This window comes from Bos javanicus, chromosome 7 (assembly GCF_032452875.1).
Source record: "Bos javanicus breed banteng chromosome 7, ARS-OSU_banteng_1.0, whole genome shotgun sequence".
NCBI lineage: Eukaryota > Metazoa > Chordata > Mammalia > Artiodactyla > Bovidae > Bos > Bos javanicus.
Genome location: NC_083874.1, coordinates 57411306 through 57436794, shown reverse-complemented (window position 1 = coordinate 57436794; position 25489 = coordinate 57411306). Strand labels below are relative to the sequence as shown.

The 25489-nt window shown below is 42.2% G+C and overlaps 1 protein-coding gene across 13 annotated transcripts in view; it reads left to right on the top strand.

Moving 5' to 3' along the window:
• PPP2R2B (protein phosphatase 2 regulatory subunit Bbeta) overlaps positions 1–25489 on the top strand; it is a 509042-nt gene that overhangs the window by 411711 nt on the left and 71842 nt on the right. For all 13 annotated transcript variants that reach the window (XM_061423894.1, XM_061423888.1, XM_061423890.1 and 10 more), the window contains one exon: positions 24167–24344. In XM_061423894.1, coding sequence (XP_061279878.1) covers positions 24167–24344 — 178 coding nt within the window. The remainder of the gene's footprint in view (positions 1–24166; positions 24345–25489) is intronic.

Here is a 25489-nt window from a genome sequence, read left to right as displayed (position 1 = left end):
TTGAGAAGCTATTCCCTTGGGTTTGATTTTAGACTCTCCTCCTCTTTCTGGGAGAGTCTACAGAAATCCGTTGCGCCCACTCCCTGAACAAATCCAGGTCTTCTCGGACTCTATCATTATTAGATTTAGAAATATTCAGTCCTAAGTTTCCTGTACTCCAAACAGCTTCAGATATCTGTCATTATCAAGGGCCACTGGTATCATTTGATCCTTGTTCAGCATCAAATCCAGTGCTTCAAAACAAACAAACAAAAATCAATGCTTTGCCTTTTGAGGACTTGAAGACAAGAATCATACTCCATAATCTTCCCCTGGGAAATTTACATCTCTTGCCTCTTTGGACGTCTCCCATTGTGAAAACTGCAGCAAATAATTCTCCTCCTTTATGTCTTTCTTTCTGGCACATTCTTACTTGTCAATCAATAAATTACCCCCTGCCAAGCTCCAGCAGCCTGGCTTCCTTCTTTACCACTTACATTCTTCTTTTGTGTTTAGAAAAGAGCTCATTATTTTTCTCTTGACCTCCAGTGAAATCGTGTCTTTATTCTCTCCCTTTGTTTTGCTTATCATTTAACTTAATTCTCAGTCCAGCAGTGCTCATCTGCACCTGCCTCAGTTCTCTTCATTTTCCCCTTTAATAACCAGAAGTTAATGAGACTACCATTAGAGTCACGTGCTCCTTTTCTGATCACCCCAGGATAGGGAAATGGGATTTAAATAGCAGTAGCAGGTCATGCTATAAAGGAAAGGCCACAGTAAGGATCTCAGCCGTCAGAGAGGTAGTTTTCTGCTCTCTGGGATGGATGGGGCTTCTGGTCAGAGCTGTGCCTCCATTTTCTCATCTGAGAAATGAAGTTAACCATCACTTACCATCCCTGCCTTGTATGGTGGCTGTGAGGATTAGAGAAGATGCATCCCGCCATGTGCTCAATGCGGTAGCATACAGCAAGCTCTCTAGAAGCATAACATACTATTATGATTATAGGAAGCCAGCGTAAAAGACACAGTCCCACACTTTTTTAGGTTTGGAAGCTGCAGCCATACATAGGTAAGAGAGATGGAGTCAGTGACCAATCAAGGGTCCCAGCTGTCTAGAGTGGGTCCCCCTTATTTGCAGGGGATACATTCCAAGAACTCCTGGTGGACGGCTGAAACCACAGATAGTACAGAGCCCTGAATATACCTTGGGTTTTCCTCTACTATGTTTTTTACTGCGCATACATACCTACAATAAAGTTTAACTTATAAATCAGGCACAGAAAGAGGATATCTGAACTGCCAGCACTACTACCCTTGTGCATTGGGGCTATTACTAAGAAAAGTAAGGCTTCCTTGAATATAAGCCCTGCTATACCTTGACAGTCAATGTGATAACCAAGAGGACTGCTAAGTGACTCACGAGCAGGATGCGGACAAGGGGGTGATCCACGTCCACTAGATTTCATCGTGCTACTCAGAACAATGGGCAATTTAAAACTTATAAATTGCTTATTTCTGGGATTTTCCATTTAATATTTTTGGGTGTAGTTGACTGTAAATCATGGGAACCACAGAAAGCAAAACCATGGATAAGGGGGGGGGGCACTACTCTATTTGTTTATGCAAATAACTGTGTGAAAAGGCACGTGAAATAGCATTGAACGACCCAAGAACAGAGACTATCTTATCTGTTATCCTATTCCCAAGACCCAGAACTGTGTTTTACACAAAGTAGTGAAAGTGTTATTCATGGCCTACTCTTTGTGACCCCATGGACTGCATGCTCCTCTGTCCATGGAATTCTCCAGGCAAGAATACTGGAGTGGATAGCCTTTCCCTTCTCCAGGGGATCTTCCCAACCTAGGAATCGAACCTGGGTCTCCAGCATTGCAGGTGGATTCTTTACTGTTTGAGCCATCAGGGAAGCCCAGATATTTGTTATCCTATTCCCAAGACTCAGAATTGTGCTTTACACAAAGTAGGTTACCTATAAATACTTGAAATCAGCATGTATTAATCACCTAACAATTCAGAAAACTAAGATCATAGCATCTGGTCCCATCACTTCATGGCAAATAGATGGGGAAACAGTGGAAACAGTGTCAGCCTTTATTTTTGGGGGCTCCAAAATCACTGCAGATGGTGACTGCAGCCATGAAATTAAAAGATGCTTATTCCTTGGAAGGAAAGTTATAACCAACCTAGATAGCATATTCAAAAGCAGAGACATTACTTTGCCAACAAAAGTCCGTCTAGTCAAGGCTATGGTTTTTCCAGTAGTCATGTATGGATGTGAGAGTTGGACTGTGAAGAAGGCTGAGCGCCGAAGAATTGATGCTTTTGAACTGTGGTGTTGGAGAAGACTCTTGAGAGTCCCTTGGACTGCAAGGAGATCCAACCAGTCCATTCTGAAGGAGATCAGCCCTGGGATTCCCTTGGAAGGAATGATGCTAAAGCTGATACTCCAATACTTTGGCCACCTCATGTGAAGAGTTGACTCATTAGAAAAGACCCTGATGCTGGGAGGGATTGGGGGCAAGAGGAGAAGGGGACGACAGAGGATGAGATAGCTGGATGGCATCACTGACTCGATGGACGTGAGTTTGAGTGAACTCCGGGAGTTGGTGATGGACAGGGAGGCCTGGCGTGCTACGGTTCACGGTGTCTCAAAGAGTCAGACACAACTAAGCGACTGAACATGTCCCAGGTACTGTGATGGTCACTTTCAAAGATTACTGTGTTCCCTAAAGTCTGGGCTATTTGCTCTTGGTACAAGACCCAGCTTTAAGTAATATTAAATCACATAGCTGAAGTTTTTCTCTTTTCTGTTCTTTTTAAAATTGCTCATTACATGAAGCCCAAAGTCTTACTTTCAGTTAATATTGTTTTAACCCGTCTAGTAACACTTTTTTTTTTTTAAGATTTTTTTGATATGGAACATTTTCATAGTCTTTATTAAATTTGTTACAATATGGCTTCTGTTTCATGTTTTGGTTTTTTGGCCATGAGGCATGTGGGATCTTAGCTCCCCAAGCAGGAATCAAACCTGTACCCCTGCACTGGAAGACAAAAAGTCTCAACCATGCCAGGGAAGTCCCTAGTAACACTTATAAATCTAAGTTTTTTAAAACCAATAATTGGCCTTGAGCTCTAAGTCTTTCGAGGTGACCGTATCTGGCTAGAATTTAAGAACCTTTTTTTTTCTTGTATTTATTTTTATAACATTGTTTTGGGCTTTTTTGGCAGTTCTTGGAAAACTAGCTTTTTGTGTATTGCTGTGATGTGAAGTTCCCTATCAAAATTAATAGAGTTTGCTAAAAAGCAGATTCGTTTAAAGAAAATATTAAGTTATTTACTTTTATTATTTATAGTCTGGGTAAATAGGTAACGTAAAAAATTTTTTTTGAAAAGGATGCTAAAGAAGAACTGAAGTTTGACAAGCCCTGGTCTGCAAGCATTTGGGAACTTTTTAAAAATCAAGATATTCAAACCCAACTGAGCTCAGATCTCAAAATGTAGATCTGGGAAATCTGTATTTTCTTTTTCTCTTTAATAGCTCTCAGGTGGTTCTGATGAAAAAGCAGTTTAGGACTCTGAGAAAGTATCCAATTTTCTTTATGTAAAAAAGCTTTTTAATTCAGTCAACAAATGTTTGTTGAGTGTCTACTGTGTATCATGACCTTTGCATTGGGTGCTGTCAATAAAATGGGAAACGACATGGAGGAGGTTGGCCTCACCACTGTGAAGCTTACGTTCTAGTGGAAACTCATAAATAGTGCTCCCTGAATTTCTGCCTGCTTAAGAATGTTGCTTCTGTGCTAAACCACAACCTGAAGGGATATAAACTCGTTGTAACTTTGTGGACACTGTTTGGTTCTGTTTGTGATGTGGAGTTTACTGCAGCGAGAAGTCTGAAACCAGCCTTATTTTTACCTCTTATAAATATGACTCATTTTTAAAGCTCTGCATAACCTGTACATCTTCTTTATACATGAAGTGAGATAACTTCATCAGAATATGCCTTGATAATAGCTTTCTATCATTTTCTGTCGGTATACTATACCCTTTCAATCTTTTCTCTCTTGGATTTAAGTTTTTGTCTCACTCATTTTTCTAAAACATGTTTTATGTATTTTTTCCTACTCGCTACTTTTGATCTCTTCATGACCAGCAATAATACATACCCTGGATTCTCTCTCTTTTCTGTATATATCATCTGCTTTGATGACTGATTTTCACCTCAGCACCTTTTCACTTTGTTTGGTGTCATTTGCTCATGCTTATAAACCATGTGAAAGTGAAAGTGGAGAGTGAAAAAGTTGGCTTAAAGCTCAACATTCAGAAAACAAAGATCACGGCATCCGGTCCCACCACTTCATGGGAAATAGATGGGGAAACAGTGGAAACAGTGTCATACTTTATTTTTCTGGGCTCCAAAATCACTACAGATGGTGACTGCAGCCATGAAATTAAAAGACGCTTACTCCTTGGAAGGAAAGTTATGACCAACCTAGATAGCATATTCAAAAGCAGAGACATTACTTTGCCAACAAAGGTTCGTCTAGTCAAGGCTATGGTTTTTCCTGTGGTCATGTATGGATGTGAGAGTCGGACTGTGAAGAAGGCTGAGTGCCGAAGAATTGATGCTTTTGAACTGTGATGTTGGAGAAGACTCTTGAGAGTCCCTTGGACTGCAAGGGGATCCAACTAGTCCATTCTTAAGGAGATCGGCCCTGGGATTTCTTTGGAAGGAATGATGCTAAGGCTGAAGCTCCAGTACTTTAGCCACCTCATGCGAAGAGTTGACTCATTGGAAAAGACTCTGATGCTGGGAGGGATTGGGGGCAGGAGGAGAAGGGACGACAGAGGATGAGATGGCTGGATGGCATCACTGACTCGATGGACGTGAGTCTCAGTGAACTCCGGGAGTTGGTGATGGACAGGGAGGCCTGGCGTGCTGCAATTCATGGGGTTGCAGAGTCGGACACGACTGAGCGACTGATCTCTGATCTGATAAACCATGTTGATAACTATGTTTATCAGATTTTTCTGTTTCATTGTCCTTCAAAGCAGCTGCCATCTCTGTAACTGTTTTATTCTGTCATTTCCCTCCTAAGTTTGGTTAGATTGTTTCTTGCCTATATTCAGCATACTATGTAAAAAAGCATTTCAGTTTTTTCTCCTACCTTCACTCACTCTCTTCCCCCTCACATTTCACAGTCTGAAAACCACATTGCACTTAGTATGATACTTTTCAATTGTAGGTTAGATCATTCGTTACTGTTAAGAGCCTAAGATATTTTCCCTTATTGCCTAGAATGCACACCAAAGTCCTTCTCGGTACTCACAAGTCCCTGTAATTGATCCCTGCCTACAAATTATTTGAGTTTCTTGCGTTATTTGACCCTTTGTTTGTCTTCTCAATTTGTGAGGTGCTTTTGGAAAAAGATGATTCCAGAGGCGTAGGCTACCAATAGTGCCTTGCATCTAGTAAGTGCTCAACAAACATTGCTTCAAAATAGTCACGTTAATTCTTTCAAGTGTCAAAATATCTTACTATAAAGTTAGACCTTGACAAAGGAAAATGGAAGATCCCCAGGTACTTGAAAAGTATCAAGATTTTTAGATTCCCTGAATCTAAAGTAGATTCTAAAGTAGATCTAAGGATCTAAAGTAGATCTAAAGAATCTAAAGTAGATCTAAGGTAGAAAAAGTATGAACTATGAATCCAGATTGTGTTTAATCCTGCCTCTGCTGATCCTAACTGAGTGACCTCGTGACTTGCTATGTCATTTAACTTCACTGAGCCTCAGTTCTTTAACTCTTTGTAAAATATTGAGCAGATGATGAGGAATTTTTTGTGAAGTTTACCAGAAATAATGGTACACAGGAAATAGTAGAGATTTGAAAAAGGATCAGTCAGTAAAGGGGACAGTTTTGCACAGGCTAGATTCTAAAGTCATCCCATAAAAATATCTTTTAAAAATCCCTTAAATTACCCACATGGTATAGTGTACATAGTTTTTTATAAACTCTGTAAAAACTAATGTATGCATATATATGCATAATATATAAAGAATAATGCACAATCTAAAGTGAAAAGTGAACATGTTAGTCACTTGGTCATGTCCAGCTCTTAGTGATCCCATGGATATAGCCTACCAGGCTCCTCTGGCCGTGGAATTTCCCAGGCAGAACACTAGAGTGGGGAGCCATTCCCTTCTCCAGGGGAATCTTCCTGTCCCAGGGATCAAACCCGGATCTCCCGCATTGCAGACAGATTCTTTACTGTCTGAGCCACCAGGGAAGTTCAGGCTAAAGCTATAACTAAAATGTGGAAGGCCATTTATGAAAAATAGACTTCTTTAGACCTTAGTAACTCATTCAACACATCAAGGCGCTGGAAGATGAGATCCACAAAGACAATCTGAGCAGACCTACTGCCCACATCTCATACTTACTCGGGTGCCATTGAATGGAGTGCAGCTGCAGTAGTCAACATTATTTAAATGTGTTTCTTTCTTTTTTCTGACTTATGCTAAGCATATATGTTTGAATCTACCTATTAATGCATATGCGGTGCCATTCAGGATACAGTTATTTCTAGATGAAGGGCAAAATAAGTTCTTAGCAGAATGTGAGATAGGTGGAAGTCAGGGAGAGTAATTTGATGTTCAACCACAGTGACTTTTCAATGAAATGCATATTTGTCCTCGTTTCCCTCTGTATGATTAGTTTCCCCTTCCTTTTCACTGCGAGCCTCAGAGCTTTATGGCTTTTAAAGAGGTCCTCTGCTTTGCCTATTTGAGAAAATAATTCATATTTCTCCCTTCAGGAAGGGAAAAAAAATTAATGGAGCTTATAATCCTATGAGTCAGCCTCACATGCTGTAAACTCCACCCCGTCACCCCATCATTATATTGGCTTACATTTCACAAAACCAGGGGGCAAAGAAGAGGTCAACAATGAGTATGGAAATGGAGGACACCCTTGAAAACTTGAGGGGAGCAGAAAGGATGTAGAGTTCTAAAAGGACAAAGCACGGTGCTAGCGCACGTGGAGAGAAAATTCAAGCATTCATGTGCAGGATGTGGAAAGACAAAGTGAATGCGTGAAAAAGATCCCCGGGTCTTAGTGAATAATAACATAAAAGCGTCAGTTAAAACTAGACCGGGCATACGTCATCCAAAATAGTACATTGTTCCAGAAGAAGTAATTACCAAATCTTATTTGGTTCAGGATATACTCTTATTCTAATACAGTTTAATGATCTAATCTAAAAAGCTAATCATGTGATTGCTGTGTAAGATTGACAGACACATGGGGGAAATTATAAGAGGGAGTTGAAGCAATGTATTTATTGCTTGAAGCAGATTGAAAGACAATCGTAGCAGCATTCCAAACAAAATACGATTTCTATCCAGGGAATAGTGACCAGTTGCGCTTTATTCTCTTTGAACAAGAGATTGCTAGAAGTCAGTCTGGATTATTAGCACTAGGAACTCAAGTTGGGAAATGATTCCAAGAAGCCTGTCAAAATTGTGCCAATTGGAAGAAGGAAGCTAGAATTTTGAAGTCTTAAAAAAAAAAAAGTTTCAGCACCTAAAAAAAAAAAAATATATATATATATATATCAGAATTATTCTCCACTGGATTGTGTGCATACATGGCAGGGGGAATGAGAGTTCTGGAGCCATCTGGATTGAGGAAGACTTTGTAAGGGGGAGTAGGTGAAAGTGGGGTGAATAAGGGGAGCAGAGCATTGTAGGAAAAAGGTATGCAGGTGATTCTGAATGCAGGATGTTCAAGGGCAGGGGTGAGACCACTTGGAAGGTTCTGACTATATGTTTCATTCTTCCTACTATATTTTCTGCCCTGTCGGTTCCCTGCTCTCTTTTTTTCAGAAGTCACTGGCAACACTTATTTCCTTTTTTTTAATTGGAATATAATTTCTTTACAATGTTATGTTAGCTTCTGCTGTGCAATGAGGTGAATCAGCCATATGCATACTTACATTCCCTCCATCTTCAGACCCCTCTAGGTCATCACAGAGCGGGGAACTGAGCTTCCAGTGCTTATAGCAGCTACCCACTAGCTATCTATTTTATGCATGGTAGTGCACTATAGTAGCACTGTCTACTACAGTGTGGCGTAAGTCAGGGCTAGAGTGAAAGTGTGGTGGAGTCAGGGCTAGAGTGACTCACTGAAGGCCATGTTCAGACTGGTAAACAGACAGAGTTAACTTTTATTGGCAAAGAGAGAGAGGCAGGGCTGACACAAAGAGAGAAGCAGTTTAAGAAACCAGGACACCCCTACGAGAGACAGACACAGAGACAAAAAGACAGGTCAAGTTCCCCAGACCCCTAACAGCAGGCTAAGCCCCTGTTGCATTTCACACACTCCGTTTTCAGTCCTGATCAACTGCAAGATTTTTCTGTCCCACAATACTCCTTTTTTGTTTTGTTTTTTAGTTTTTTTTTTTTTTTTAAGTAAATTTGAGAAGGTTTCTGTTTCTTGGCATCTAAACAGTCCAGACTAGAACAGAACGCCTCGCAACCGCCTCCCAGCTTTCTTCTCTCTTCCCTCGCTCCCATCTCTGGAGGCTCGCCATCCTTTTTTCTTTAGTCCTGTGTGCAGCTGCTTTTCTCAGATACTCTTTTCTCTTCCTTGTCCCGTCTCCTCTGTTCTTGGCCCATTCCTGCTCTGTCTCCTTGGAACTAGCAAACCTCCTTCTGAGTTCTATCTTCCCCCACCCACTTCCTGTAACCATTTTATTTGCCAGGATCATTACCTTTCAAATTCAGCCCCACCTCTCTGAAACGGAGGATTTAAGGTCCTCCCACCCTCCAGCCAGACATCAGGACACTGCCATTGTCCTCTCCATATACCCAGTGTGCTCACCCATCTTCTAGCCCATCATCTGCATGATGCAGAAAAATCCCATTTTCCAGAATTCACCATTCATTAGACTCCTCCCACCACCTCCCACATTTACATAGGTACTCTTTCATATCCCTGTAATTCACTTTTAAGAAAAAGAGATAAATCCTAGGGATAGAATTGAGGTAATCACATTCAAAGTAGTAGAGAACATTTGACTTGACCTTAACTTATTTGAAAGATCTATGAATTTTAGTTGACACTGCAATATGGACTGTTACCGAGATAAATCAATTAAGTTGTTGAGGTAGAAAGCATATGTCTGATCTAAAAGAACGCAGGTCCCTCTGTGTTCTGAACTCTGGTAGACTGTGTTCAGCATGGCAAAGCATCAGTAGGGGTGACGCAGGCATGACCACTGGTGGGTAATAAAGATTGGAGGCTAAGTCTTGGTGTCATTAAATAGACAGTGGGGTGCACTGAGGTCTGTGCTCAAATATCTGGAGAGCTTTTGCGTAGAGGAGGAGGTAGACTGGCTGTCTGTCAACCCAGGGAACTAACAAGTGGACAGTTAAGGAAAGTGGATCTAAATTCAAAGCCATGCTCATTGGGAGCTGCTTACACTGTTTTAGGAGGAATCCAGTGCAGGCTGAAGAATCCTGAGAATCCTCCCTGGCTGGACATTGGAGGCAAAGATCTCTCTTCTTTTTCTTTTCTATTACAAAACTAGTGCAGGATTATAGCGTCAACTCAAACAATCCTATACCGTGGGCCCACGTGTTAAGTTAACTCACATTACTAGTTTGGCGTGTATCCAGCCACACCATTTTCTGTATGTCCACACAAACATATATTATCAACCTTAATAAATGGATATGATTTTGTTTGTTTTTACAAATTCAAGATGATACTTATACACTCTGCTCAGTAATATAAACATCCCTCCTAGTCATTCATCTTCTGTGAAGTAGCTGTCAATATTCTAAAGCGTGGGTATACTATAACTAATTAAACCAGTCCCCTATTCACTGACAGTCACCTGTTTCCAGATTTTGTTACAATGTAATTATAACTAACAGAGCTGCAGTGAATGGTCTCAAGCATTTATCTTCATAAACCAATGTCTAGTTTTTATAGGATAGTTTCCATGAACGCAGGTTTTGCTAAGTTGAAAGATATGTGCATTGCTGCTGCTGCTGCTGCTAAGTCTCTTCAGTCATGTCCGACTCTGTGTGACCCCATAGACAGCAGCCCACCAGGCTTCCCCATCCCTGGGATTCTCCAGGCAATAACACTGGAGTGGGTTGCCATTTCCTTCTCCAATGCATTATTGTATTTTAATAGCTACTTTTTCCTATTGCATTCATATTCCCACCAGCAAATGCCCATTTCCTCTTACTATCTCCAGGATAGATGTTATCAGTCATTTTGCATATCTCAGTAGGGACTCTACTGAGAAGGGAGTGTAGGATAGTGGCTCAGGATAAGGATGCTCTTGGTCAGAATACCCAAGTACCCATCTGAGCTCCAACAAGCACTAGTGTGTGACTTTAAGGTAAGACACATTATTGCTTTGTGTCTTAGTTACCCTTACTTGCAGAAAGAGATATAATATGAATTCCTACCTCAGAAAATTATCTTGAATATTAAATGAATTAATGGTTAGAAAAAAAATTTAGAACAGTAGCTGGCATAGAATAAAATTTTATAAGATTGAATGATTAATAAGATTGATCTTCTTTGTGTAAGATTAAAGATTTAAAAATCTTAACTTGCATCTTCTTGACTACTAATAAGGTTGGGCATATTTTTATATATTTCTTGGTCATTTGCTTCTAGCTTTTTCTAAATTTTCTGTCCATATCCTTTGCCCATAATTTTTTCCTGAGTTGTCTTTTTATCAATTGAGGGAACATTTTCTATATATTATGAATAGTGGCTCTTTTCTATCCTTTTTCCCTTCTATAAACTATTTTTATCCATTTATTAAAATCAGGATGTTTTAAGTTAATATTAAAAACCTCATATGGAACTATAAAAATAATTCTGGCTCATATAATCTCATACTCCAACCACTGTTAAGAGTTCTTTGTATGGACTCTTCCATTTACCCCTCCAATTCATTGGCTCTTAGCCTTGGCTCTACATATTGATCACTTGTTGTTTAGTAGCTCAGTCATGTCCAACTCTTTGCAACCCCATGGACTGCAGCACGCCAGGGATCCCTGTCCTTCACCATCTCCTGGAGCTTGCTCAAACTTACGTCCATTGAGTCAGTGATGTCATCCAGCCATCTCATCCTCTGTCGTCCCCTTCACCTCCTGCCTTCAATCTTTCCCAGCATCAGAGTCTTTTCCAATGGGTCAGTTCTTTGCCATCAGGTGGCCAAAGTATTGGAGCTACAGCCTCAGCATCAGTCCCTCCAATGAATATTCAGGATTGATTTCCTTTAGGATTGACTGGTTTGATCTCCTTGCCGTCCAAGGGACTCTCAAGAGTCTTCTCTAACACCACAGTTCAGAAGCATCAATTGTTCAGCACTCAGCTTTCTTTAATGGTCCAACACTCACATCCAAACACTACTGGAAAAAACCATAGCTTTGACTGTATGGACCTTTGTCAGCAAAGTAATGTCTCTGCTTTTTAATATGCTGTCTAGGTTTGTCATAGCTTTTCTTCTAAGGAGCAAATGTCTTTTCGTTTCATGTCTGCAGTCACCATCTGATTTTGGAGCCCAAGAAAATAGTCTGTCACTGTTTCCTTTGTTTCTCCATCTATTTGCCTTGACGTGATGGGACCAGAATTGATGCTTTTGAACTGTGGTATTACAGAAGACTCTTGAGAGTCCCTGCGAGGGGACTGCGAGGAGATCAAACCAGTCAATCCTAAAGGAAATAAATCCTGAATATTCATGGGAGGGACTGATGCTGAGATGGAAGCTCCAATACTTTGGCCACCTGATGTGAAGAACTGACTCATTGGAAAAGACCCTGATCCTGGGAAAAATGGAAGGCGGGAGGAGAAGGGCATGACAGAGGATGAGATGGCCAGATGGCATCACTGACTTGATGGACATGAGTTTGAGCAAGCTCCGGGAGTTGGTGATGGACAGGGAAGCCTGGCATGCTGCTGTCCATGGGGTAGTAGAGAGCTGGACACAACTGAGCATCTGAACTGAACTGATGGGACCAGAGGCCATGATCATTGTTTTTTGAATGTTGAGTTTTAAGCCAAGTTTTTCACTCTCCTCTTTCACCTTCAAGAGGCTCTTTAGTTCATCTTTGCTTTCTGCCATAAGGGTAGTATCATCGGCATATCTGAGGTTATTGATATTTCTCCCAGCAATCTTGATTCCAGCCTGTAATTTCACATGATGTACTCCACATATAAGTTAAATAAGCAGAGTGACAATATACAACCTTATCATACTCCTTTCCCAATTTTGAACCAGTCCATTGTTGCGTGTCCAGTTCTAACTATTGCTTCTTGGCCTGCATACAGGTTTCTCAGGAGGCATGTGAGGTGGTCTGGTATTCCCAACTCTTTAATGAATTTTCAACATTTTGTTGTGATCCACACAAAGGCTTTAGAATAGTCAATGAAGCAGACGTAGATGTTTTTCTGGAATTCTCTTGCTTTTCCTATGATTCAACGGATGTTGGCAATTTGATCTCTGGTTCCTCTGCCTTTCCTAAATCCAGCTTGAACATCTGGAAGTTCGCGGTTCATGTACTGTTGAAGCCTAGCTTGAAGAATTTTGAGCATTACTTTGCTAGTATGTTAAATGAGTGCCATTGTGTGGTAATTTGAACATTCTTTGGCGTTGCCCTTCTTTAGGATTAGAATGAAAACTGACCTTTTCCAATCCTGTGGCCACTGCTGAGTTTTCTAAATTTGCTGGCATATTGAATGCAGCACTTTCACAGCATCATCTTTTAGGATTTGAAATAGCTCAGCTGGAATTCCATCACCTCCACTTTGTTTGTAGTGATGCTTCCTAAGGCCCACTTGACTTCACACTCCAAGATGTCTGGTTCGAGGTGAGTGGTCACAGGGGCTTTCAAAAAGCTAGTACTTGGATTCCACCCTCCAGGCATTCTGACTTAACAACAGTCTTCCCACCACCACCACCCAGTGGAGGGCCCCAGGCATCAGTTTTTAATAAGAAGTCTCATTTGATTCTAATGTACACCCGGGGATGGGAACCAGACAATGCAATCCTGAAAAGTCACTTTGTTTCTGAATCAGAATATCACTGGTAACCACTACTGCCATCTGTTGGTGGGAGGCAGAACTGACAGTTTAGTTGCATGCATCTGATAGCTTTGTTTATACTTATGAAAGGCTGCATTTCAGAGCTCTTAGAGATTCATCTTTGTATACACACACACCTTTTTCGTGTAATGACTTCTCGGGTAACTTCCAGCTCTAAGATTCTTAAAGTTTATATCAAATTTATACTTACCTTCTTCGATCTGAGTAAGCCACAGTAATAAATGACAGAATATAGTGTGACCCTCCTGAGGTCTTCTTGATCCTTGATTATCAAAGACTCAGTGATACGTATCCCAGTTGTTAATAGGAGAAAGTATATGGGAAGAGTTCAGAAATACTTCCATCAACAGCAGTTAAAAAAAAAAAAAACAATTGCTGTGATTAATCCTAACCAAACTAACCAAAAATTAAACCACTGCCTCTTCTCATCCCATCCCCTTCCCCACCTATAAATGTTAACTGAAATTTTCCTCTCCTGTGATATTTTAAGATGTCTCCTTTTTTCCTGTGGAATTGCACAATGTGAAACATCAAGGGAAATAACAGGAAAGGCAATGCACAGGGAAGCACACTTTGAGAAACAGCAATGTTGGCAGAAAATGGAAGTGTCTGGGAGAAAAAAAAATAAGATAAAACTGGCAGAATTACAGGCTGCTGCATGGGCTGGTAATTAGATACTGAGTTTATCTTCTGAGCAAAAGATATTTTCCCTCTCTTTTTTTGTAGAGAGGCCAAAAGAAGTCAAAGACACTGCGAGCATGAAATTGTTAGTCTGCTATAAAAATCATCTTTGATGCATTGAGTTTAAAAAATATGTATTAATTCCCCAGGCACGTTTTATGAGTTGTGTGTTATTCTTGTAGTTGGCAATAAGGCATAAGCCTTTGAGAGATAGATCCTTCATATATATGTGTGTGTGTGTGTGTGTGTGTGTGTGTGTGTGTGTGTGTGTATATATATGGACTTTTTAAACCAGAACATATTTATGAACTGAAACTTTTTCCTGCTGATTGTGGAAGTTAATATTGAGTTTCTTTTATCCACCCTTGATTTAGACTCTTTCCAGAAATATTTTCTTAAAAACTGGATTTCTCAGTCTCAGAACTGTTAACATTTTGGTCCAGATAATTCTTTGCTGCTAGAAGCTGACCTGTACATTGTAGGACTTTTAACATCATCCTTGGCCTCTACTCAATAGCATACGCCCCATTCTGACAATCAAAACTATCTCCAGACAGTGTCAGATGGCAATTTGGCCTCCAGTGAAGAACCATTTATATAGAGAATGCTTATGGCTCCATTATTGGGGGGGTGACCTGTCTCTTCTTCAAAACACAGTTCACCTAATTCCCCAATCTAAATTAGAGCCCCTGTTCCTTTTAATGAAAGAACATTTTTGCCTCTCTTGAAGCAATGCACATCTTTCTATAGCATCCTGGGCAGTTTGTGACAATGTGTCTACCTGAGACACTAACTCCTTTCTTCCCTATTAGACTTTAAGTGCCACAACCAACCTGCTTTTGTTCACCTGATACCCGTACCACACAAAGCAGTGATTGGCACTTAATAAATGTTTGTCAAATGAAAGAATATAATTCTCAGGTGTTTAAGACCCTGAAGCATAAAGCCTGATTTGCTCCAAAGGGGTTTTTCCTCTCAGGCTTATTTCAATCCATATGACAAAGCCAGTAAAAGAAGAACTCAGGGACATATTGAGGCTGTTGAAGGGTGTGATCTGGGAAATCTAAAAATTATATTATTTGGATAGGATTCCCTGGGGGTTTGGCGGGGTGGTGTTGAGTGGCAGCTTCATTCTGGAAACAACAGCTCTGATATGTCGTTATAAACCAGAGCCAACCTCTCACTTCTGCTTTATGAACTCCATCCACCATTGATCCATGGAGGAAACAGGTTTTTCTATTTTTTTTTTAACCAGGGTGAGGCTTAATGCTCCATTAATTCTCTGAGAGAAAATGTCCCAGGACCCAGAGAGATGTTCCTAGGGAGGGTGGACCTTGCTACATACAGACTGCACAACAGGCCTTTAAGTGCTTCTTTTCATGTTCTTTAAAAAATGGAATTAAGATGCATATTTTTTAAGATGAAAAATGACTGGCATTCTTCCCACTGAAAATGGGAAGTAATTTAATTTGTGAGTGGTTTATTTTATTTGACAGTCTTTGTACGTACTCGATTTGGTTTGTTACACCAAATTACCCTTTGATAATGGGTACACAGAATGCCAGACTCTGCCCCCCAGGTTGGTTTGATAATTGGATGAACAACCATATTGTTCAAGGTTTTCATGACAATGTGGACAGAAGCTATTAGGAAAACTCCTAACCAGAAAAGCCTTCCGCTTTTTTTTTCCACCAACAAAGTTAATTGCTACCCAGTGACCAGTTATCCCACTAGCCACTTCTCCTGAGCCACGCTGAGTTCTCTAATCATGACTGAATTCCCTGGGTGGATAAAAGGGATGTCTACACTCTGAAGCCAATAGAAGAAGTCAGAAAATCTTCCCTAGGCAATCTCTCAGGTTGGACCATTTTTTTTATACAACTGGAAGTTCATGGGAAGGATTCTAGTAATAACGATCATAGTGGCTGTAGCCAGACTGCCAACAAGGGTAATGCCACCCCCTAGTATTTGTATGACCTTGAGCAAGTTTCACCACTTCCTTTGCTTCAAGATCCATACCTGTAAAGTGGGATGAATATTAGTACTTACCTCTTAAGATCCCAGTAAGGATTCAATAACATAGTGTGCATAAAGTGCTTAGCACAGTTTGGCGAAAAGTAAGCTCTCCAGAAATGTCTCTTTGGTAGATGGTATGTATCAGGCCCTGGGCTAAGTTTTCTTGGCAAAGCTATAGATGAATGCTACCTGTAACATTATGGAAGAGAGCCTTGACATGGGGAAAGGTGAAGTAAGAAGCCCAGGGCCACGGGGCTGGTAAATAGCCCAACCAGGATTCAAGGCCTGGTCGACCTGACTCTGAAAACTCTCCAACACCATATAACTTCAAATTTTGTGCTTCTGTACCACCTCGAAGAATTTTGAATAACCACATACCTTCTTGAGCATCTTTCAGTAGGCAGCTAAGCACTTCCATCATTATGTTAAATACGTAACAGAGGATGTGGCTTCAGAAGTATTTTGAACATAGGCAGCTGAAAATAAAACTGTTATATCACCTTTTTAATGTGTGAAATTTAAACACCATTGTAACTAGATACCCATCAATATCCATTAAAAGAATAAGGAATAAAGTTCTTTAAAAGTCATAACTTTACATTGTTCCTTTTTCTTCTTTAATTTTGTGTTTTCACTGCAACTTCCTCCAAATAAATGTTGAAAACTCTTTTTGATCATTTCTGTAACAAAAATAGGTTTTTCCCTCCCCCTGAATGTATAACTATAAGGCTTTAAAGTTCTCTTCTGGATTTAATTATCTCTAAAATTATTAATGAGACACAATTGACCAAAACAGCACAAAACACAATTCTGATTTTATTAGAATTTATATTATAATTTTTGAGATTTTAATTTTATTATAATCATTTTTTTATAAATCTTGTTAGAAATTCATATGATAATGAGCTGGCTGATGGGATCATTTGTGGGGCTTTGATTAAAGATGTCATCTGTCCCTCCCTGAAGTGTTTTATACCATGGATAACACATCCCGGTAAGATTCAGGATGGGGAAGGTTTATCTTTCTTTTCCAAAGATGAGAATGAGAACCTCGACTGTGGTTATATCCTGACATAATTTGATTTTAGGAAGGAAATTATATTGTTTGTTGTCGTTCAGTTGCTAAGTTGTATCTGACTCTTTTTGACCCCATGGCCCGTAGCCCACCAGGTTCCTGTCCATGGGGACTTCCAGGCAAGAATACTGGAGTGGGTCGCCATTTCCTTTTCCAGGGGATCTTCCTGGCCCAGGGACTGAACCCAGGTCTCCTGCATTGGTAGTCGGATTCTTCACCACTGAGTCATGGTTTCCTTTAGAACTATTTCATAAAGTTCTCAGGAAGTCATCACATTCTCCTGTTTGAAGACAGCTCCTCTGCACTGCTTAGCTGGGTAGCTTTGAACCAGGGATATTTATAGCAGGACCCAATGGCTCTCCCATCTTCAAGATGACTCACTCCCTCTTCCTTGACTATGAAGTCTGAGTGCTTTTTAACTGTTGGCTTTATCCCAAACTTACAGTAATTGTCTTTGGAGAATCACAGAAGATACTTCTTGAAGGAAGTCCAGGAAAGGCATGATGGCAAACGTGAAGTGAGGCTGAAATCTGGAACTTTCTACCCTTTCCTCCAGCTTTACCATTTATTGCTTCTAGATGGAATGGTGTAGTCAGCCCAGATGCCACGAGTCCTTAAACCTGTGGTCCCAGAGCACCGGGGTCAGGGCTCCCTGTACCAAGGAAAAGGTAGCCAGCTCCCATCTCTTGCTTGTCTAGATCAAACAAACATGGTTTTAGCTTCCCAAAAGAGCTGGTTATGAAAAGAAGGAGTGGGTAGGGGGTTGTGTATTCTCTGCCCCCACTAAGCTTCATAAGAATACTCTGTGATGACTGTCCAGCATATAGTAAATGGTTAATAAATGTTTTGGGAAGGTTTTATCTGGGGCCAGCATGTGGTCATGACATTGCTATGTGAACTTCCTAACTGATGACACAGAGCCCCCCTACCCCCTGGCCTGAATATATCCTATCTTTCTCAATATAATCTCAGTTATTGGGGAGGGTGGGAAGCATCTGTTGAATATTGACAAGGAAATACAAGCAAACATGGATGTAAGTTGGTAGCAATTTTTTCAAAAGGCCCAGTCATGTCAATTATGTTGATTGTACTTAGTATCCAAGGGTATTCACATTTGTCTGCTGAACTCAGTCAGATTCAACCCAGAGTTACCGAACAGCTGGAATCCGTGCACATCCTTGAACCAATGGACTCCTCTCTCTCTCCCTTCTCCATGGCTCCAACTTTTCTTCTGTTCTTAAGCTCCTCCCCAGCCATCTCTTCTCTCTCAGGCTCTTGCCTTGAATCTTTCAACTTATGGAGGCTCTGGAGGTTGCCATGGTGAGCACAGCTGTGGTTTTTTTCTCTGTCAAGAGCCCTCACCTCTAGCCCCTCCCCGACTGTGCATTTTCACAGATGTCATGTAAAGTGCGGGGCCTCGGGGGCTTCCAGGACTCTGTTCCCCTTTTGCCATGTGTCTCCGAAGGGGCCTTTGTGACCTGCTGACACCCACTTAGGTGCCACAGAAGACTGTGATGCATCACCACCATGGTCACCGAATAAACCAAATGACAGTGACATTCATTTTGTTAGTAAATGGATTTTGAGAGGTGAAAGATGGTCTTGTGTTTCCCAAGAGCAGAGGCAGGAAAGATAATGACAAAGAGGTGAAGGGAGGAAGACTGAAGATGGGTAGAGAGAAACAGAATGTGGGGAGAAAGAAGGGAGAGAGAGCAACGAGGAAGGGATTTCTTAACAGGAAGGGGTCAGTATTGGGCAGCTAGTGATCTTCCTATCCCCACAATCACACCTGTGACCCAGCCCTGACTTCTGATCTTCCATCTCCTGCCACTGTCCTTCCCTGCTCACTCCTCTCCAGCCACAGAGGCCCTTCCCTGTTCCTTCTATCCTCTGAGCGCTTTCCAACCTCAGGGCCTTTACACTTGCTGTTTGCTCTGCCTGGAGTGCTCTTCTCTAGGGCGCCGTGTGGCTGCTGACCTCCCTACATTCGGCTCTCAGCTCAAATAGCCGCCCCCAAGGGAGGCCTTCCATCCCCACTCCACTCTCATCAGTTCTCCATCCCCTCACCAAGCTCAGGTTTCTCTTCATGTCTGATGTGGAGGAAGACTTTATTTTGCATTTTGAATGAAGACAAAATCACTTCCCCCTCCTATGCCCAGAAACCCACGGGATCACACTCTTCACCTCGTACTCTCCTCCCTCCCGTCTGCACCCTGCACATGCTGGTCTCTCCAACTGAAGCACTGCTCCCTCTCCTCCCCGTCCCCCACTTTCACCTGGTGGATTCCCACAAACCCATCACCTCCCACTCACTCAGCAGTCATCTCCTTTCTGAGGTCTCCCTTGAGCTCCCCAAGCAGATACAAGCCCATTTAGCTGACACTGCCCTGGGCAGTGCCTGCTGACCTCCATTCCAGTCCAGACGCCCTACACTGAAATGTCCGTGTACTCACTTGTCTCTCCCACACACCCCATCGTGCCCCTCCAGGCCCAGAGGACAGAGCGGCCAAGGACTTAGACTCCAGAGTCAAGGAGTTCCAGGCCTGAGTATGAGCTGTGTGACAATACAAATTACTTAAACTCTCTGGTCATTGCCTCATCTGTGCAGCAGAGATCATATTCACTGAGCTAAATCATAGGCTACTGATGAGGGTTCGCTGATGAACTGCTTAAGAGCAGTAAGCTAGGTCAGAGGATGGTGAGTGGAGGGTGTGCCATGTGAGTTGGGGTAGGGGTAGGGACACAGAAGACCTCTCTCAAGGGGTGATCATTGAACAGAGCCCTGAGTGATGTGGGGAAAGGAGCCCCAGGGCACTCTGGGGTTCTCCACATCCCACTAACATCCCAGCTGACATAGATGTCTATAAGCCTTGTGGCAGGCTAGACTCTGAGGCTGCTCTCTTGGTCTGTGAAACTTTATTTGGTGGATACTCTAACACAGTACCGGTTGTCTTGACAACCAGGCTGGGTTGTTTATGCTTTGCAATCATGCTCAGGGCAATGAGCTGAAACTGAATCAGAGTCAGGGAGGAGTATGGGGTGCCTAGGGAGGGACAAGGATTCCAGCAGCACAGTCCTTGGCCGCCTGCGGCCTCCAAGGGCCAAGGCTGGCCCCGTTCTCATTCGCAAGCCTACTGAAGCACCAGCCTTGTCTCGGGGGGTCTCTCCCCATGGCCACTGCCGAGATAGTGCAGAAAAGAGGGTGTGAACCACCAGTTGAAGGTCCTGGCTTGATCCTGGAGTTTGTCGGGTCCTGTGGAGAATAGCTCAGGCACCTGGTATCGGGACAGAGGAAGCAATCGGATGAGTGGCAGAAAGCCGGGTTGTACTGGCAACCCCCACCGGGCCACCATGGACATGGCACGTCACCTCGGGGGTTCCTGACTTCCTCATCTGCAGAATTCAGGAACTGTCTGTGGTGGTTGGTCTCAAACTTTCCTTATCCATAATTACTTAAGCAAGATGTGAGGATCCTAACATTTTACCAAGAATGATGAAGGTCGTAAGGCCTAGACACCACAGCCTCCCACTGTGCCCCCCAACACACACATATACATGTGACAGCCTTGAAAGAGACTCCAGGGGTCCTTCCAAGATTCAGTGTTTCATGAGTCAGTGTCACATCCATATGGCACAGAGTCCTTCCATACTGTTAGCCTGAACCACATGAAATTACTGAGATGTGACGATTTTTGACTTGCAGAAGTGGCATCTTTGTATTTCTTCCCAAGCATTTCTTTTGCAGCAGTGGTTCTCTGGGCTCACTCAGGAACTACATTGTTCCAGTTCAGCTCCACTCCTTCCTCTCTCTGTGTGACGTCAGACAGGATTTTCACCTACCCCATAAAATGGCAAACAAGGAATCTTCCTCGTGAGGTCGGCTACTGAGAGGGCTGAAGGGCAGGGGTGCTCTAACTCAGTGACTGCCAGTACAGGAAGCCCTCCCTGATCTTACAGGGAAGACCCAAATGATTGCCCATGGGCTGAACTCAGGGAACCGTATCCCACTCTTCTCCCCTCCTGGCCCCAGAAAGAGCATGTGTCCAGAGCAGATAGGAAACACAGTCCCAACGGGGTTTCCTAACTGGTCATCCTGTCCAGTTGGTAAGCTTGAACCACCTTACCTCCTCCTTCCTCCTTTGACACGGTGTCCCTAGGCAGTGGACAGCCTTGACCTGGGTGTGGGGAGGGTGCTGGAATATCACGAGTGATGTTTGTCGCCTGGCTTATCTGGGCAGAGCGTTAGCGCTCCCTCCCCCAGATACCTACCCAGAGCTTCCCCATTAGTGCTACATCATGGAGTATGTCAGCCTGAATTAGCAGGCAGGCCTGTCACATGAAGCTGAAGCTCTGAGCTGGCAGCTCCCACTTGGTAATGCCTCTTGATCCTAGCTGTCATGTTCCCTCCCCGCGTCGCCACAGCCACAGGAAGCCTGTGCAGACAGTGAGGGTAATGAAGGAGGCCCAGGGAAGAGTTTAGGCAGAGCCCCTGGAAGTCCTCACAGATTCCATTGCTTCCCTGGCCCTGGGGAACTTGCTTTCAGTGCCACTACCTCGGGGAGGTGAGTGGGAGTAGGGGAGTACAGAGCTCAAAAGCTCTGGGTAGGGAATTCCTCTGTGACAAACCTCAAAGCAGAGCATGTATCTATGAAAGCATGTGGAGTAGACACCCTATTCAAATGCCATGAACACCTCCAACCCCAAACTGAGATTTCTAGAGGCAGCTTAACTGCAGAATTCTACCACTACCATTATTACTACCCATAATTCTATCAATTCCATAAATTCTATGGGCCCTGTACTCATGTCCCTTACAGAGCAGTTATCACTTCCTATCATGTATAGTATCTGAGTGTGGTGTGATACAGTGGGAAAAGCACTAGCTTTGCAGTCAGATAGACTCTGTAATCATATTCAGACTATGCCTCCTACAGCTGGGCGATTCTGGGCCACTGACTTAGCTTCTCTGAGCCTGAGTTTTCTCTTTATCATAGTACTTTGTACTACTGCTCTCTGTCTCACAGAGTTGTCAAAAGAATCTCCTAGGTAGGTGTGAAGGATGATTGACACAATCAGTGCCCAATAAATATTGTCTATTTACTGGGAAAGTTTATTTTGTTTGTTTACTTACTGAGAAATTTTGTTTATTTATTGGGAGAGTTTCTAAGGCACTTTTCTTACCCATTACAAAGCCTTAACTCAGACATACCTTTAACTGGTGTTCAGTAGTATCAATATATCACCTTCCTTTTCAAAGTTCTACTTCATTCATCCTCTATAATTTGTTCTCCCCACTACATCAGGAATGATCTCACTGAAACTTTGATCCTTATCATATCAAAATCATTGAAAAATCTTTTGATTTCTTCCCATATCTCTTGGGCTGGTGGGCTACAGTCCATGGGATCACAAAGAGTTGGACACGACTGACTAACACTTTCACTTTTCACTTTCATTTCTCTTAGGGTGGTGGCAAAAATCTCTTTTGGGGCCTGCCTCTTACCGACCCTGTCACTTCATCTCCCACCATGGTTCTCATCACGCTCTGTCTCAACTACACTGACTAATTGATATTTAATTCTTGCATTACCCTCACCATAGGACTTCTGCACGTGCTCTTTCCGCTGACTGGAGCATTCTTCCTTCCCCTCCTGGCCTAGTAAATCTCTTCTCATCCTTTAAGTCATCCAATTCATACTTCCTCAGCAAAACCTCTCCAGACCTCCATGACCACGTTAAATCCTTCTTTGTGCTATTTCCTCTCCTTCTGGGTGCTTACTACATTTTATTATGAGATGATTTCGTACCTGCCTTCACCACCTGGGCCAGCCAGATGAAGGCAGGTGTCTGGTTTGGCTCCCCAGTTGAATGTCCCCCCCGCCCCTCTACACCAGGACCTTGTACAGAGCTCAAGAAAATGTTGTTGAAAGGGTGAATAGGAGGTTGAACTGAAGGGCAAATCATCTCAACAGATCCCAACCACCCTTCATGATAAGTAGGGCATAGTGGATATTTCAGATCGTATAACCAGAGCCCAGAAGGGGCAAGATAATTGCGCAAGATCACACAGCCTGTCAGTGAGGGGCGAATCTGTGGTCAGAACCAGCTCTCTTAGTTTTTGCCTTCCCTGGGCCTCTGCTAAAGAACCATCATCCACAACAAGGTAAAGGGCTTGTGAAGACTTTGCCTTCCATCCCACTCCTGGTTTTTAGAGGATCCCTGGTTCTTCCTACATCCACATCTCAAGCTTCTCTGATTTCCAGGATATCCAGTGCCACATTTGTATAGGATTCTATGTTTCTTCTCAGTTCTTCATTCAACTTTTTTTTTTTAAGATTTTTGTGATGTGGACCATTTTTAAAGTCTTTTTTGAATTTGTTACAATATTGCCTCTGTTTTATGTTTTGGTTTTTTGGGGTCACGAGGCATGTGAAATCTTAGCCCCCCAACCAGGGATCGAACCTGTACCCCCTGCATTAGAAGGCGAAGTCTTAAACACTGGACCACCAGGAAAGGCCCTTGTATGCAAAACTATTTAACTGTCTGATTCTTTGACCCATAAGGAGATAACAATTGTTCACTATTCTCATTCATTCAACAAATACTAAGTATCCTTTATATATCAGTAAGATGACCATATAATTTATTGTCCAAATGAGGACAGTTTTGACATGACAGTGTACACTGCCTTGTTGATATACAGGTTAAACCAAGATCTTCCCAGATAAAACAATGGGTTCCCTATATTTTAATGACTGATTTTGGGCTACTAGAATTGGGTGATTATATGCTTTCCCAAAATTCTTTTAAAAAGATTAAAGATAGAACTAGGACGGGGCCTAGGCTCCCAAAGCCATGAAGACTAAATTTTAATCTCAGTTAAACTAGACATTTCTAAAAATTTCTACAACTTCCTTTTAAAAATAGATTTCATGTTTTAAAAAACAAACAATCTGAAACAACATCTCTGGCAGCTGTTCCCCTGAGAGGAGGCCACTTGAAAAAAATCTTAGAGTCTATAAAGGATGAAATTGCCCATCAGGGCTAAGGGATGGTGACATTTTTAAAAAAGAATGAAACTAAAAGGCACCAAAGGGAATAGAAACAGCATGTAATTGATCAGTCTCTTTCTCTAGCTTAGATCTCCTTTGATGTGATGTGGTTGTGATTTTGTGTGTGATAATGAAGAATATAAACACACACACTCTTTCCTAATGAAGAGCTGTGGTTCTGAAGCAATTTGTTTCTCTTGCATCCCAGGTACCTGTCCTGAGACCCATGGACCTGATGGTGGAGGCCACCCCGCGAAGAGTATTTGCCAACGCACACACATATCATATCAACTCTATATCAGTCAACAGCGACTATGAAACCTACATGTCAGCTGATGACCTGAGAATTAACCTATGGAACTTTGAAATAACCAATCAGAGTTTTAGTATCCTTTCTTTGGGGCCAATAACCAGTTGGCTTGAATCAAGACTATTCAGGTATGAGCAAGCTTGGGAGGAAATGGAATAGAAAGGGGCAATCCCTATCGAAGACTTAGCACTTGTGGAGAACTCTTCCCTTTTAAATTATATTGGCATCTGTGACACTCTCATCCAAAGTTAGGGAGGTATTGAATTGCAAGTAGTGAACCAGGACTACCTTTGGGTTAGAACACTGAATCACTTCCTTTATGCCGAAGCATTTGTGTGTCATGAATTAGAACTTTATCAGCTATAAGGCCAGACCCTAGAGTTCAGTGTAAGGCTCCTTCCTCTTGTTGATGGATTCACAAATGGCCTGTATCTACATTATGGACCACAGTTACACAGGAGATGGTTTTCATTGTATTATAATAATGAAAGTAATAGTGGATTTGTTGCATTCCAGGCACTGCGCTGAGAACCTAACATATTGAATCTCATTTTGAAAAGTGCACATATCATAATTGTCCAGCTTGATGAATTTTCACAGGCAGAGGACTCCTGTATAAGTAACAGCTAAATCAGAAAATCAGACTTTATTAGCAATGCTCATGTCCCCATCATACTTCTTCAGTCTCTTCCTGCCAAAAGTATATTTCATATAACAACCCCATGTTGAAATTATTATTATCTTCTGTTTAGGTCAAATTTAGAGAAATCAAGACAACTGCTGAATGAGTAGATGACCCAGCATTCTCATCCTACTATGTTGACCCTATATTTAATATTAAAATCAGTCATTTATTCAGCACCTATCATGTGGTCCATCCCACCACAGACCTGACTCTTCACTTGAATTCCCAATCTTAATGATTTCACCACCCAGGCAGCTGAGTAACTGACGTAAGAGTCAATATTGATCCTTTCTCCCAGTTACCAGCCTGTCCACCCCCCACCCCAATTTGTCCATGAGCCCTGCCTTTGCTTCCTCTAAAATGTATCTCAAATCAACTCATCTCTCTCCAACTCCACTCCTGCCAGCCCACACTAGTACCAGCCATGGTTCTTTCACCTTTGTGACTGCAATAATCTGCTCTCTGGTTTCTGTTCCTTCTCGCTGTCCTACATGATACATGCCCCACATAATAGAGTGGGCCTTTCAACATGTAAT